The sequence below is a fragment of the Gracilinanus agilis genome, chromosome 2, assembly GCF_016433145.1.
Source record: "Gracilinanus agilis isolate LMUSP501 chromosome 2, AgileGrace, whole genome shotgun sequence".
Lineage (NCBI taxonomy): Eukaryota > Metazoa > Chordata > Mammalia > Didelphimorphia > Didelphidae > Gracilinanus > Gracilinanus agilis.
The window spans coordinates 405810594-405828052 of NC_058131.1; the positions used below are offsets into that span (position 1 = coordinate 405810594).

General features: G+C 37.6%; 1 protein-coding gene across 1 annotated transcript in view; it reads right to left on the reverse strand.

Annotated features, from left to right (window-relative positions):
* Positions 1 to 17459, reverse strand: part of PKD2L2 (polycystin 2 like 2, transient receptor potential cation channel) — a 29956-nt gene that overhangs the window by 4927 nt on the left and 7570 nt on the right. The window contains 3 exon segments of the mRNA XM_044661862.1: positions 3161 to 3342; positions 4931 to 5101; positions 14470 to 14698. Coding sequence (XP_044517797.1) covers positions 3161 to 3342; positions 4931 to 5101; positions 14470 to 14698 — 582 coding nt within the window.

Genomic DNA, 17459 nt, shown 5'->3' on the forward strand with positions numbered 1-17459 from the left:
TTAACCACTGAACTGGCAGGATAGGGGAGAAGGATAGGAAGTAGTAGTGTATGCCCGAAAGGGGGACCCTAAAGAAGAAGAAACTCGGAATATAACCTGTAGAAATGTGGTATTGGAATTTAGAAGCCTTGAGCCTGTTTTTTTATGACCTTTTTAATTGGCCAAGACCTCAATGACTCCATTTCAGTACAGTAATGAGGTTTTCTAATGCTCCAGATTTTACATCAAGTAGTCTTGCTGTGTTCCTGGGCTCTTGAACCCTAAACCTTTTGGCTTCTTGATATGATGTTATTTGCATTTGTTCCTTTTCTTTGCCTTGTCTTAGTAAAAATGGGCTTCACAGATCTTTTATTTATAGCTATTTTCTTCCTTGTGGATGCTGTGTTGACTACATAAAATTCCTTCTTTTATTTAATGTATTTAGAAATGCCAAAATAATCTTCATATTCCCTTTCTGTAGGCAGAAAAGGCAAAGAGAGGTTTGTAGTCCTAGCACTTAGCAAGGTGCGTGGCACATAATGCGTAATAGATGCTTTTTAATTTATTCATTTTTCCATTCCTTCTTAAGACTATAGCCAAAATTAAGGTTAGGCATTGCCAACTTTAAACCCCGTTTTCTGTTTACTATAATGAATGCTTGCTGTATTCTGTATGATAAGAGGATTGAACTAGAGGATCTCAAAGTTCATTTTCTTTTTCTCCTATGACATATAAATAACTTGATGCCGTGGCTCTGCATTTCTGGTTGTCAAATTTTCTAGTGATATCAGAAATGTAATATATGTTTGTGTATTACATGTAGATTTAATTTTAGAAATGCAGAAATTTTTCCATGGTGTTCTGATATTCTTTGTCAAGTAACAGAGAAAAAGCTTTCATATCAACCAGAAGACAAAGTTGAGGATCAATAATAGTGGAAGAATGAAATACATTCACTAAGGACATTTGGAGCTGCAGAATGCTAGAGGTTTTAACCTCCCCTATCTCTAGGGTTGGATTTGTCTTGAATCATTCAGCAAGCATTTATTAAGCTTCTACTATGTGCCAGGTATTGAATTACCCTTGACAAAGGATTGATTCTGTTTTTAAGACTGTTGATTAATATTCCTATACAAAGCAGGGAAAGATGCAGAGCAAGATAAGTCAGAGACATAAATCCTTAAAATTATTTTTCTCTTTAGCCTAGGAAGATAAGAAACTGCCACTGTTTCCTCCTGCCCATGAGGTACATGTTTTTAGAGAGAGTGGTCATGGCTTTCATTCTTCAGTCTCTTCCCAAATATTCTCAACTGAAATTATCATCTAGTCCTTTCTCTTCAGGTGGAGATACTCTGACTATATGCAGAGCAGAGCAAAACCAAACAATGAGAACTGGATTGATAAATGGGAGGAAGCTCAGGGTCAGAGAAATCAAAACAGCAGCTTTTTCTCTCATCTGGGTCCCTGGATTATCCAAACTACTGTAGCATCTCCCTAGAGAGGATTAGTTAAAATATACTATGACTATATGTGTTGGAAATGCTGCTAGACAGGATCTAATCCAATTCATTTTGAGGATTAGGAGACTGACCCCCAAAGAATGGAGGTAATTTACTCAATGACACGTAGCTAGCAAGTATGGAGTCAAAACTTGAATCCCAATTGCCAGGCTTCTGGTCTAGTGTCCATAGCATGCTATTACAAGCAACCTCTGCCTACAATTATTAATTGGTTCCATGAAAGTATTAAACAAAGCTGTTTATAGTGAGCCAGAGCAGACTAGGGACAGAGTTAAATAGGAATGTAGCTGTGTCCTAATGACCTTGCAAGAGTATTGTTTGGGGAAAATATTAAATGAAGTGTGCTTGTAATTTAAAAATACAAAACAAAGTTATTCAAGATTTCTATTAGAAACCCATTTCAGTTATATCCAGGAACTATGGGGTGGGGGGAAACATAGTTCAGTTTATTTGAATTTTCTTAAGCTGTTAGATTTTAAACAATAAACAACTTCCTGAAAAAATTGTGTGCGAATTAATTTAAAAAAAAAATAGAGGATCCTATTTTTAAAGGAAGCTTGTGTTTTAGCAAAACACTGGATTTAATGCTTTTGTAAGGATTTCGATTCAAATAGCATTTCCTGAGAAAGACACCGTACCAAGGTAATGGGGATGCAAGACAAAATAAACTGCTTTCAAGGAGCTGACATTCTGCCAGGAGCATGTAACATCTACACAAATACAAAATAATCTGAGGGGCTAGAGCCCTAAAGACTAGTGGGATAAAGGCATGCATGTCATAGGAAATGGCATGTGAACTAAGTTTCCAAGGAAGCTCAGCATTATCAGAGGCAGAGGCGAGGAGGGGTTATGTTTCCAGGCCTAGGGACCAATTTAGTTTGTGCCAAGGAAGAGAGAGGCAGGAAACTGGAGGTGAGGAACTAGCCAGTAGATCAGAAAAGTGTCTATATTTCATTGCTTTTGAAGTTGTGGACATTCTCTAGCTCTTGCCTGATCCTGGCTGATTTGGTTATTTAAAATAGGTATAAGTACAAGTTAGGCAAGTTGAACTCAAGACAAGCATGTTTGATTCCAAAATGGTGACTGCAGGGAAAACCTTTTAGTTCTGCTTCCTGGGGAATGTGTTCTCAAACTGTTTCTGACAATTTTATTCATTTTGCATCCAAAACACTGGGCTAGACACTGGCAAAGGGAGTTTAAATAAAATATAATTCCTGTCTTCCTAGAACTTAATCCTAAAAGAAGGGGGCCTAGAGGCCTAAAACCAGGATCAGCTTCCTCTCTAAATTGAGATGGCTAATATATTGCCTATCTCACAGGGTTGTTGTGAGAAAAGTGCAATGTAAACTTTAATGTTATTGAAATGGGCGTACTAATAAACCTGGCTGTCACCTCTGAAAACAAAATTTAACATTCTTAATCAAAAAACAATTTTGGGAACAGTAACTACATTCTGGAGTCCTGCATAGTTCTATGCTATTTCTGAGGTTATTTAGTGGTTATTTTAGACATTATATGTTATAAAGCTGGTTAGAGTACTTAAGACTGAAGCACAACTACCACCCACAAAAAAATTAATACCAGAAGTTTTTAGACCTTTATACCCTCCCAGAAATAATACATTTTGAATTTATATTTACTCTTTTTTAAAATGAGCTTACACAGAATTCTGAAAAGTGGAAAAGTCGTCAACCTGTGATCCAAAAACAAGATATCCTAACTGGGCATATGCAAAGAATATTATAAAAAACATGATGGCAAATCCTATGATATCTTTGATACAACGGGAGAGAGTTGTTGACAGCTGAGACATTGTCTCATTAAAGCTTATGAATTTGAATATCTGAAAGAGAAGAGAATAGTTTGGGATGGGAGAGAGCACCAAAGACTATAACTCTAAACAAAAAATTTAATCAGTTCTATGAGAAATTTGCCTTTAAATCAAGGGATGAACTTACAGGAAGGACTTGCTAGTAACAACACCCTCTCAGGATGTAGATAATGGATAACTTGGTGACATTTCATACTTCTATATTGTGTCCCCCACTAGGTTCATAAATTCCATGAGTAGACAAGACTATTTTTCTGTTCCTTTTATATTTCCTCACGATACATTGCCTACAATTCAGCAGTACATTTTCTTTTGACAAACTGGTACTTATCTTGGCAATAGGAGTCAAGGTCTTTGGTAAGATAAAGGGAACCTAGCAGGAATAAAACTGGGTTTGCATTACAAAGTTTAAAGAGTTTGGGCAAAAGCATGATTTTCTTAGTGAAAAAGAATTTGAAAGTGAACTGTCAACATTGTATTAGAAACTGTTCAAAGAAGTGTTGGTTTTAAGAAGGGATAAGCTGCTGTACATTGTATGCTTTGATTTTTTCAACAGGGACTTAATGAGTATTTCATTTCTACAACTAGGCTATTAGTTTTCCTCCTTTTTTTTGAGTCTCACCCTTGAAAAATCAAAATGAATAATGCTAGAGAAATTTTAAACTTAGGGGAGACACCTGGCCAAGAATCGTGCTCTTTCAAAAATTATGCCTGTTTTTCAGAGATATTTGTCTTTAAAGGAGAACTTTTCTTCCATTAATCTCCATATATTCTCCTAGTTCTTCATGCCACAGAATATTGTTCTTCTGTGATGCTTAACTTTGGCTTCTATTCATGGCTTACCAGAAGATGAGATGGATGGAATGTATGTGGAGTATATTTGTTTCTGTTTGGCTAGTTTCTTGACTTTCTTCCTCCCCTGTCTCTCTGACAAGCCAAGCAGGGACTATTTTGGTGCTATTGGGTTATTTAATTCATTTGGGGAGATAAAGATGTCAAGAAATAAGTGAATCTGAATTGGGAAGAGAATCTGACTCTGCAGAGGGAAGACAGTTGAATGCAAATGCTTTTACACAATTGAGTTGTTTCAAGTAAGTAATATCAGTGCCTTAGAACTGAAAGAGGCCTTAGAGATTGTCTAATCCTCTTTTTTCAATTTTAATTTTTACCAAGGAGAAAACTGATATTCATGTAGGAGAAGTGACTCACTCAGTGACAGAAACACGAGGAGCCAGTGGCAGAGCCTTTGCCAGACCTCCAGGTTCTTGACTTCTTTTATAATGCATTTTCCAGAAATTACACCACACAAGGGAGTTTCAAGCATTCTACTAACTAATTTTAATCCTTGGAATTGTCCCAGGAAGAAGGGAAAGTCTTAATTTTTTAGATTAAAAAAAATTAAAATTTGCTCTTAATATTTAGAAAGAGGCTCATTATAAGGATCTAATTTCTCTAAATTGTACTGAAGCTAAGTTAGAGGTAGATTGCTACCTCTGAGTTAGAACATGAGAAAATTGTGTTTTCTTCAGGACTTTTTGGTCATAAAACTATAGTTATTTAGCAATGCTTTAGAAACTTTGGTGGAATAAATTATGAATACCTTAATCCATGCAAAGAAGATATTAATAGCAATTATGTCATTGTAAAGAATTTGCCAAAATGCAAGAAAATAGAAGTCTGCATATTCCTCGTTTCTTTCTAATAGATGGCCAAGTAAGAGGCTTGCTTTGGATGTACGAAGTATATTGACTGAAATGGCCAAAATAGATAGCTAAATAGGAAAATAAAAATAATTAGATGAGAATTTCCAACCTCAAATCCATTGCAGTGCACATTTTAAATATGAACTCTATAAGTGTCTAGAAATCCAATACAGTAACATTTAAAGGGAAGAGGATGAAAGGAAGCAATTGTTTAAATAAGGCATTTCTCCCCCTTACATGTACTCTGGCCTTATCTTCTTCCTTTCATAATTTTGAGTCTTTAGCTATATACCCAGTTTAACTATTCACTGTCTTATGCCACTGAGTCCCCTGCCCTCCTGTTATTGTGCACACTTTGTTAATCTTTAACGTTAGGTTACCTACACTATTCATTTTTTTCAATTCCTACAGCCAATAACTGGAGGCTGCTGGAGAAAGTCACATAACCATTTAAATGGGTCAACTAGATACTTAGATGATCTAAACTGGCCCCTCATTGCTACATGGAAATCCTTTTTTTAATATTACTCTCCCCTTACCCTGTTCTAAATCTTCTGAAGCTCCCACTGCCACCCCTCATCCCCTTCCTGTCTGATTCCTGAGAAAAGGCATCAAACTCCCTTATTTCCCTGAATCCTCATCTTAGAAGTCTTCTGCATCTTCTGTTCTCTCATTCTCTTCTGCAGAAGAAGAGATGGCTCCTCTTTTTTGCCAAAGCTACCTCCTTTCTACTGGAGTCCTCCATCATATTTCTCTCAGGTTTCTCTGGTATGCTACCTCTTCAACCATTTTCTCTCTCACACACATACATATCTGTGTATATACACAATACATATATACACATTCATGTAAACATATGTTAGTATAGTTTTAAGCTACTTAAAGCTTTACATATGCACTCATATATACACAGACACATGTAAGGATGTTTCAGAAGTCATATATTTTAGATCTATATGTCCCTGTGTAGGGATATATATATATATATGTATGTATGTATGTATAACGATTGAAAAGGCCAAATTTTTAAAAAATAATGGTCATTTTCAACATACCTCTAAGTCTTCTCTTCCCCAGATAAACATTCAATTCATTTAAACATTTCTTATGCACCTGCTTTGTGCCAGACACTGTGCTTAGTTAACATTTTCAATTTTCTTTCAGCAATCTATGTGGCATGATTTTGGGATTTATTACCATGTTGGCAACCCTTCTCTGGGCATACTTGAATTTACCAATGCCCTTTCTAAAATGTGTAGCCCAGAACTAGATACCATACTATAGAAAATGGTGATATTGCACTTTAAGGTTTAAAGAGATATCTGACCAAGGCAAGGCCACTATCACCTTCCTCATTATTGAGGCAACATGCCTCTCAAAGCAGTCTAAGATCACATTAGCCTTTCCTCATTGTCATTACACTTTTTAAGTTTTATTGAGTTTGTAGACAATTAAGGTCTTCCACATCTTATTCACATAAATTGCTATCAAGTCACATTTCCCTCATCTTGTACTTTTGAAGATGATTTTTGAATCTATTAACTTTATCCCTATTAAGTGACATCTTATTACATTCAGTCCAATGTTCTAAGATCTTTTCGAATCCTGATTCAGTCAGCCAATATGTTAAGTTTTTATATGCCATTCTTACTTTTGTCCAAGTCACTGAGAAAAAATGAAAGAGTACACAGCCAAGAACAGATCCTTGGGAATGTTCCACTAGAGAATCCGTCAAATTGCCATGGAACCATTAATGGTTCTGACAAATTAGTTCTGAATTCACTTAACTGTACTGTTCTCAATCACCTAAGTTCTCAATCTTTTCCATAAGAATAGGATAAGAGACTTGAACTTTCCTAAAATCTAGACAAACTCTAGCTTCAGAATAGGATAGACTCCAGTAGTAGCAACAGTATCCATGATAATCCTGTCCTTGCACAATAGAGTAGTAGTGGGGAAGGTCCTTGCCAACCTTCTGCCTTGTCATAGTGGAAGAGAGTCAGATTTGGGCACAGAGGGGCAACATGTGCCCCATCATAGGGAAGCTGAGTCAGGCCCCAGCAATAGCAGCACAATAAATACTCTTGCCCATTACAGAGAAGGCAAAGTAAGACCCCAGCACTGAAAGCAGAAATGTGCTCAGCCTTAAGGTAATACTGTACCCCTAGCACAAGAGGCACAGTCAGGCCTTATCAGAGGCATAGGAAGGTTGGGAGGTGGTTAGGATATATTGCTATTCTCTGGAGCATTGATTCTTTTTTCAAATAAATCATTAAAAGAATTTTAATTACCTAGGGGAGGCTCAGGGCCCAGGGAAACTACATTGGCCTCAGACATGGGATGGGGTTGCTGTGGAAAGTAGGGGATATGGGGATCTATTTATCATCCTCATGTACAGCCCAGTATATTTTTGTTGTAGGTTTCTGAGATATTGTATATGTGTTAGGGTCAGTGACTATAGATGGGTGCGGGGATCGACTGACCATTTCTCTGAGGGTACCACCACCTTTTCCCTGGTCCTGGATTTCCCAAGGGGTCCTGGTTCTCAGTTAAGGCTAATAAAAATTTTTACAAAGTTGCCCCTCGCCCCTTTCCCCACCCCCAAAGGAAACAACAGTCTAGCACAGTACAATGTAGTAGTGATAGAGGACTTAAATAGTTCTGGCATCTGTTAGAGCTTTTTCCCTGTGCCTTAAAAGGAAGTGACTACTCCATCTTGGAATTAAGGAGGGAAAGGAGTGCTGAAATAGTCCGATACAAATTCTAGACTTTTGGAGGAAAGATTTTAAGGAGTCCAGAGGAGTCCAGATCTCAGGGAATGGGAAGATGTCAAGAATGAAATTCTGAAGACACGGGAAAATCCCAATGAGGAGGATAAAAGTGTTGACTAGTCAGTCAACAGGCATTTATCAAGTATCTGCTGTGAGCCAGGCACTGCATTTTGAGATACAAAAGCAAAAAGTCCCTGCTCTCAAGTAGCTCATAGTCTAATGGGGCAGACAGCAGGCAAATGACTATGTACAAATAAGATATAAAGAGGAAAAGATGGAGATAATCAACAGATGAAAGCCATTAGCATTAAGATGGATCAGGGAAAGGCTTATTATAGAAGATGGGATTTTAGCTGAGACTAGAAGGACCAGGAGAGAGAGAAAGATGAGGAAGAGAATTCCAGATACAGGAAAAAGCCAGAGGATGCCCCAAGCCAGGAGGTGGAATGCTTTGGTTAAGAACAGCAAGGAGGCCAGTGTCACTGGAAAACAAAGTATAGAGGAGAGTATGGTGTAAGAAAACTGAAAAGGTCTGAGGGATCCAGTTTAGAAAAGTCTTTAAAAGAATTTGATCATGGAGGTGATAGGGAGCCAATTAAATGCCTGAATAGGGAGGGAACTCATTTTGAGAGCTGAGTGGCAATGGATTGACGAGGAAAAGAGGCTTGAAGCCAACCAGCAGACTATTGCAGTAGTCCAGACATGAACTGATGAGAGCCTGCTCCAGAATGGTGGCAGTATCAGAGGAGAGAAAGGCCTGCTTGTAGAAGTTTTATGAGGGTAGAATCAAAAGAATTTGGCAACAGATAAGATATGAGGGTGGCATGACAGTGAGGAGTCAAGGGTGAAACACAGATTGCAAGTCTGGGAAACTGGGAAGATGATTTCCTTAACAAAAGAGAAATGAAGGAAAGAGGAAGGTTTTGGGAGAAAGCCGATGAGTTTAGTTTTATACATATTAAGTTTGAGAAGCCTAAGGAATATCTAATTCAAGATATTCAACAGGTAGTTGGAGATGCAAGAGGTATATGGTGTGGGATTGGGAGGGTATAATGAAATTAGGATTGGATAAGAAGATCTGGGAATTGTAGAAATATTAACTAAATCCATGGGAGTGATGAGATCCAAGTGAAAACTAAGTGAAACAGTATATCAACCAGAAGAGGGCCCAGAACAAATCCTTCAGGGACACCCATGGTTTGTGAACTTAATTTGTGAGCTTGATAAAGAGCCATCAAAAGAAGTCTGAGAAGGAGTGGAGAGACATGTAGGAGAAGAGTCATGAAAACTAAAGAGAAGAGTTTCAGAGAAAAGAGTGATTAACATTGTCAAAGCCTGAAAAGGTCAAGAATGAGGACTGAGAAATGCCATTAAGATTTGATGACTAATGCATCATTAGTAACTTTGGAGAGAATAATTTCAATGGAATGATAGGGCAGAAGCTAGACTATAGCAGTGATGGTGAACGTATGGCATAGGTGCCAAAGATGGCACACAGAGCCCTCTCTGTGGGCATTTGGCCACTCCCTCCCCCACCCAGTTCATTACTAGAAAAGCAGAGGGAGTAGGGTGGAGCTGCTCCACTCCCCCTCTTCACTGTGCCGGACATTTTTTCATATCCCCCGCCCCTCTCCCTAGCAGCCTAATGGGAGCTCACAGCAGGTAAGGTGGGCAGCTCACAGAATGCAGAGTAGGAGGGCCACTCCTCTCCCCCTCTTTACCTGTGCTGAGGACAATTCTCACATGACCCACCCCTCTGGCCAGCAGCACAATGGGAACACTTCCTCCCTCCCCTGAGTGGGGTAAGGAGGGGGCATGGCATATGGCCTCTGGGTGGGGGGTGGCATGGCACTCAGTCTGGGGATGGGGGAGGGGCCTGGCACTTCATCTCTAAAAGGTTTGCCATCACTGCTATAGAGAGTTAAAAGAGAGTGATAGGAAAGGAAGTGTATTGTATTTATATCTATTGCAGATGGTCTTCTCATGGAGTTTATCTCCAAAAGGACTGGAAAAGGCAAATGTTCCAATTTTCTTTTTTTTAAGGAAAGAGAATAGATTTTGCACACTAAAGGCTAGCAAGCTTGAGTTTTATTCCTGGCAAAATTGTAAAACACATTAATAAAGGAATAGTTAGCAAACTCTAGGACAAGAAGTAATTATGAAGAGCAAACATGGCTTCATCAATTCATACCTGAACTCTTTTGGGCTACTAGATTGGTAGATCAAGGGAATGCTGTAGCCACAGTTTACCTTGATTTTTAGCAAATTATTTGATAATGTCTCGTGATATTCTTGGGGAAAAGATATGGGCTAGATCCTCAAGTTACTTATTTCTTGTAACCTACTCCTTTAATTCAACTACAGGTACAGATACAGTCTTACCTTTGATCTTGCCTTTTACCTTCAAAAGCATCACTTCTATGTTCATAAATTCTGAAAATTTCTTATCTGATTCACAATCTCTCCCTCCGTCTTCAACTCCAGAACTATTCTTCATATTCACTGTGACCTCACCTTTGATCCCTCAGTTCTTTCCCAAGTTACCACCCCTACACTGGATATATTCTTCTCCATTCTCCATCTTGACTTCTTGGTGAACCAGTTCAACTCTACCATATCCTTTTCACTCAAGTACCTTGTTCCCTTATCGTATCACCAGATTTTTTCCCTGCAAAGCCTTGATCTCGAATTACTCCTACCATCTGCTGTTTTTATCCTTACTCACATGATGCTGAATGAAACTGAAGAAAATCATGACTGGGTTGATTACAAATTCATGTAGCACAATTTCAACTGAGGCCTCACTGTTGGTTAGGCAATCATTTCACACTCCTCTAAGTGACTTCCTTATCACACTCACTACAGTGATTTCTCTAAACCTTTTCATTCGTTCTCAGAACCTTTATATCCAGTGGGGAAGATCCTTGCCAACCCTCTGCCTTGACATAGTGGGACAGAGACAGATTTGGGCACAGAGGGGCAACATGTGCCCCATCATAGGGAAGCTGAGTCAGGCCCCAGCAATAGCAGCACAATAAATACTCTTGCCCATTACAGAGAAGGCAAAGTAAGACCCCAGTACTGAAAGCAGAAATGTGCTCAGCCTTAAGGTAATACTGTACCCCTAGCACAAGAGGCACAGTCAGGCCTTATCAGAGGCATAGGGAGGTTGGGAGGTGGTTAGGATATTGCTCTTCTCCAGAGCATTCTCCTTCTCAGCTGAGAACCTTGCTTCATATTGCAATGAAAAAATTGATACTATTCACTGAAAGCCCTCTCTTTTTAACATAACTCAGTTTTTGCCACTATCTCCTGCATCTGTAGTACATAAAAGTACATACTCCTTACCAAGGTAAATCCTTCTACATGCATGTGAACCCATTCCAACCCAACTTTTCCTACAGAATGCTCCTTCTATCATTCCCAGTCTCACTTATCTTCAATCTCTTAGTATCTACTAGCTCCTTTCCTAATGCCTGCAAATATAATCATGTCTGCATGATTCTTAAAAAGCCCTCACTTCATCAATCCATCCTCACTATCATCTTATATCTCTCTTTCCTCTTGTGGATAAACTCCTTGAGAAAGCTGTCTACTTTAAGGGATTCCACTTCCTTCCTTATTATTCTCTTTATTTTCTACATTTGGCTGGGGCTGTCTTTTGATTTTCTTTGTATTTCTAGCACTCAGCACAGTACCTGGCACATAGAAGGCAGTTAACACATGCTTGCCTCTTGACTGACTGTAGTTAGGTGAATTTAGATCTGGTTGAGTGGATGCCAAAGAGTTGGAAGGGACCTTGAAGTTTATAGCTCAATATCCCAATTTTATAGATGAAGCTGAGGCTCAGAATTGTTAAATTTCTTGTCCAAGGTCATACAGAGCAAGTGGGAGAGCCCAGCTTAAAATCTAAATGAATTGGATCCAGATCCAGTGCTCCTCCAAGTCCACTTCACTCCACTCTCTAATCTGTAATGTTCTAAGTTATCTTTGAAGGAAGTCTTCAATGGAGTGCTCCTAGAACCTATGCAAGTTTACTTTTTAATTATGATTTAGATAAAAATCTAGATGGCATTTTTATTAGATTATTATTTGACCAAAACCTAAGCAGAGCTTATTGGATCATATTGGATGATTAAATCAGATCTAAAGAGGTTTTATGGAAGGCTAAATCATTGGTCTGTATTCAACAAGATAAAATTTAATAGGGATAAATGTCAAGTCATATTTAGTTTCTAATTTTTTGGTGATTTTCAGAAGGCCATTGGTGACCTTAGGACAGTTTCTTTTAAAATTTTTTATTTTTCCTAAATTTTATTTTTAATTTCAAATTCTTGCTTTTCCTTCTCTATCTAGAGAAGGCAAGAAATGTGATGATACTCTTTATACATATGAAGTCATATAAAGCACATTTTGATATTAGCCATGTAAAAAAAGGCAATAAAAATAAAATGAAAGAAAAATGCTTCATATTAGTAGTTTCAGAAGTCATTTTTAAAAAAAGTACAAGATGATAGAATCTTAGGTAAAAGCCAATTCATATGAAACGGATGATAATGATGATTAAGAAAGCTAATACTATATTAGACTGCACCGAGAGGCAGGTAGATAAGTCTTTTGGTTCTGTACAGTCCAAAACACACCTTTATTACCATGTTCATTTCTGTGTGTCAATAGTTTAGGAAGGGTATAGATAAACTGAAGAATATCCACAGAAGGGCAGCCAAAATGGTGAAGGGCCTTAATACCATGCATATGAAGAACAGTTAAAGGAACTGAAGATATTTAGTTTGGAGAAAAAGACTTAGGGCACACACAAGTCACCTTCAAGTATTTGAAGGGCTGCCATGTGGAAGAATATTATACTTGTTATGTATGGCCAAAGAGGCAAAAAACTAGAAAATGATTAGAAGTTGCAAAGAACCAATTTTAGGTTTGAGGAAAGGACAGTTTCCCAACAATGAAAATTCATCAAGAGCAAAACAGGTGGTCTCAGGGGGTAATGGGTTTCCCTTTACTATAGGTCTTTAGCCAAAGGCTGGATTACCATTTCCCAGGGATGTTATAGATGAGATCCCTGTCTGTATATATTTGTACTACGTAATGGACATAAGAACTATTTTTAAAGAGAAAATAATGAATAAAACTTTATGCAATATTGGTTATGTGCAATGATACACCCTTAATACACCCTGACACAAACCCTTGGCTTTTTTCCTTGGCTTTAGGACAGGGGTTGGCAACCTTTTTGGCCGTGAGAGCCATAAACGCCACATTTTTTAAAATGTAATTTCGTGAGAGCCGTACAGTGCTCACAGTGCACGCTCCTATAACAGTGCCTGAAAAAAAAATTGACTTTAGGGCTCCTGCAGAAAGAGCCATATCTGGCCCTCAAAAGAGCCAGATACGGCTCAAGAGCCATACATTGCTGACCCCTGCTTTAGGAGCTCTCTTCCCAATTTCTTGATCCCTGGTTGTTACTATTGATTCTGTCTTGAGTTTGTAAAGAGGGCATCATTACCTCAATATTCTTACTCAAGGCTTTTAAGGCTACTGGGCATAACCTCTGCTTTCAGTCTTTAAAGCTGATAACTGCTTCTGCCAAATCTGCAGTAACTTGCTTGTTCAATCAATTTTTTTTCTCTCAATTTTAGTCCCAAAACTAAGGTGGCTCAGCTTTTTTGTAACTTATGCATTTTCTTTCATGAACTAAAAAGTAGCTATAACTTTGGGAGAAGAGCAGGGGTGGGATGGGGAAAAAAGAGACTAAAGAAATTTATAAAATTTATTAAAATTGATTTTATGATAAATTAACTTTATTAATAATAAAATTAAATTATCACAGTAATTTCCCACAGTGCGTGGTGTAGCTAATTGAAGGGACAAGGTACTGATAGAGACATAAGGGGATGGAATCAAGTGTACAAGTAAGGAGATTGGCATTGGTATGAAGGGCTCCTTCTTCCTCTGACCCTGGAGCAAAGGAGGAAGATAATGCTGAGAAGATATGAAGTGTGGAACTTAGGATAAAGGAAGTTCACAACAGATGACAGTCTCAATTTTTTGGGTCAGGCATTAAAAAAAGTCCTTTGATGAGAGAGTAGAGGTAATTGGTGGCTTCAGAAGAGAGATGATGTGTGGAAACGTTACTGTAGGAAAGCTAATGTGCCAGAGAGTCAATGAGGAAGTGTCATAAGATTAGTGTGTAGCAGGGAGACCCCAGCTCAGCTTGGATAGGATAAATTTGCAGTGAACCTCAAATAGCTATGTGACTTTCTCCATTTGTGTAAGTCAGGGCACACAGGTAGAAAGCAGATGCTCAGAGTAATCTAGTGGTGAGTTCTGGGAAGGATCAATAGCAACAACGCAAGATGGCAAGGAATTCAAGAGGAGGACTGGGAGAGAGGAAAGGAAAGCCAAAGCAGGGGGTAATGGCCTAGGAAAGCAAGAAGTGATGAGAGGACAAAAGATAGGCTTAGGTGGTGTGAGGCATAAGGAGAGCCAGAATGACAAGAAGTTATTGTGGTCAGATAGATAAATATGAGTTATGGATTAAGGGTGGTTGACAACAAAATCAAAGGTAAGAACAGCCTTGTGCCTCATTTCCAACCTTTCCCTTTACTTGGACTCAAATGCCCCATTTTATGGGTAGTTTTAGTACTCACCACCAAAATCAGCAACTCTAATAAGTTCCAAATACTCTTGAAATAGGCATATTTATATTCTTTCATTTTTTTAATTTCTTGGATGATAAAGGTAATAATGAAAATACAAAATATGATTTCACAGGAAGCAATAAAGTAGTCAAAGTAAGTAACATATCTGAGTAGCTTCACAGAGTAAAAAGTCCACGAAGTTAGCACACCTCCAGTTGCAGGGAATTCTGCCACTAATCTGCAAAATTGTGTTTTAGAAAAGTAACTTGTGTGTTCTAAGCATTGTATATCAGTTTACATTTCAGACTTTAATTCATTATTAGTGAATTATCCAGTGAATGAAGATAACTTATTTTAATAACAAACTAGATAAATTGAAAGAGTGCTGGTCTTGGAACCTGAGTATCTGAGTTCAAATTCTGGCTTTTCCAGTAGTTATAACCAGTACAATTTATGGCAAGTTACCTTACCTGTCTGGGCCATAGTGTCTTACTCTTTAAAATGAGGGGGTTGGTCTAGATGACTCCTAAGTTCCTTTCCATCTCCAAATCTGTGATTTTAAAAAATATTTGTCTCTGGACATGCTTAAAGGTTGAGTTTTGAGTTTTGCATGGAATTTGTATATTTTTTTCTAATTTGAATCAGCCAATACTGAAGACTACTATGTGTGAAATGATTTTGTTTAGATATTATTTAGTATTCAAAGACCAAAACCATCTCCCTTTCCTTAAAGAGCTTACAATTCCATTAGATTGTAAGCTGCTTGAGGACAGGGACTACCGTTTGTCTCTTTTTGTAACCACTGTGTTTAGCACATAGTAGACACTTAAATGTTTATTGTATTACTGAACAGTTGAGTAGGAAGTATGACAGGGACACAAATGACTAGTGAAATAAGAGAGCCACAAAGTTCTTGGTGTAGTTAAAAAGAAGGAAAGTTTTCACTTCCATTTCCCTGAATATCTATAATAGCAACTCTGAGATGATCAGCATTCAGGTATGACTGGACAATTAGCTCTACTGCTCTAACAAAGAAAAAAATCTGCCCTCACTTATGGCAGCATGGTATAGTGAAAAAAGGACTAAATGTTGAGTTGGGAGATTTGGGTTCAGATCCTGACTTTTATTAGGTGTGAAACCTTGGACAATTTGCTTTATCTCTAATAGACAGAATGAAAGGTCTAAAAACTTAGATTTAATATGAGCTGAGAAATCTTTGACCATTTACCTCAGAATTTCTTTAAGTCAGTTTCTTTAAGTCAGATTGGTTAGAATAATCCCCTTAGGGTGGCAGTGGGTATGATATAGACAGAAATAGCCAAAGCAACTTTGAATCCTCTAGGATAACCACTAAGCATAAAAGTAATTATACCATTCTCTAAGTGTATCTTTATTGGGCTAATTCATGCCTAGGGTATTCATGGATTCTTTTGATGTTTGCTTACCCTAGATTGGTGCATTTGCTCTTTAAAAAATTTTATTCATAATTTTTATCTTTATATTATCTGCATTTCTGAGTATATGCCTTAATTTCTCCCTCCTAAGTGGGCTATCCTTGGTGATATGGTTTTAGGGCTCCTTTACATTACTAAAAATTATTGAGGACCCCAAAAAACTTTTGTTTATGTGGATTATATCAATAACTTTTTAATATTATCAAATGGTTTTGACCCTCTGAAATGGACTCAGGGATCCCTGTGTCCCTGTGATACACATCAAAATATAATTCAAAGACCACATTTTGAGAACTGCTGCTTCAAAATATGTTTCGGAACCAATGTTTTGATGCAACTTGGATCCGTCTATTGTCCTGGTATGGCTGACTAGTTCTTAGGTAGTCCTTAAATATCCTGTGATATGACTTAAATTAGAACAAAAGGGACCTGGGTAGTTATGGTACATGGTATGTGGTACTATAGCTCAATAAATGGTATATAGACTCAATAAATTTTAAATAGCCAAGTTTCCTATGAGCATGAGTGTTTCTTTTCAATTTCCAAATGGATTTTATTTCCCGATCTGTGTCACAAGAGTTGAATATGTGCCCTGTATCCCTATCCCTAAAAGGCATATTGTAAAGGTGATTTGGTCTAGATCTGTAAGAAACACTAATTTTTAGAGAAAGTAGCATACAAATAAATATCTGTTGCAATTTTGATTGTTTGGGAAGAGCTATCTCTAATAGTCATTCTGACTGCATTTAAAACCTATGGCCATAATCCTAACTTTTGAATTAAATCATACTCTTCAAGGGTAGAAACCTGTACTCAGAGTAGACTTCAGTTTCATATTCCATTTATAGTATGCATGGAATATTCTCATGAGGAAAAAAAAAAGAGAATGTTGGATGAGATCCAGCATGGTATCATGCACAGGGCACTGGATTTAGAATCAAGAGGTTCTAGGTTAAAATTATGTCCCAGACCCAGCTGGGTGACCTTAGGGAAGTCACTTAACCTGTCTCATCTGGAAAAAGAGGTGTAGATCTTTGTAGTTCTATGGCTACAAGGATCCTATGAAATCAAGATCTATGTCCAAGCTAATCCTTTCAGCATTTCTGAGATGGCTGTTGCTGATGTCCTAATTGCAATTTGAGGTTTCAATATATGCAAATGCATAATAGTTGCTTATTCTCAAAAGAGAACCACTTCATAAAGTAAGTGCTTCTGACTGGAAGAAACCCACAGATTTGAACAATACAGATAAAAGGAAGGAACCATGAATATGGAGTCTTTAATTTGTGTAACAGAACTGACCCCAAATTCAAAATTAAGTGCTTATATACAATAGGAAAAATTCATGTCCTGTGTAATTCTCAGCATTCCTCAGAAGTTTCTGAGGATATGGACTAATATAAAAAAAACTCATAACAAATAATGTTACTTTACTTAGTTTTCCATTAATGGCTCTTTGGGCTTACATGTTAACTTTTAAAATCTAAGATTTGTTGGTTTTAATACTGTATGACCCTGAAGGCAACTCCAAAGAAGGGTATGAAT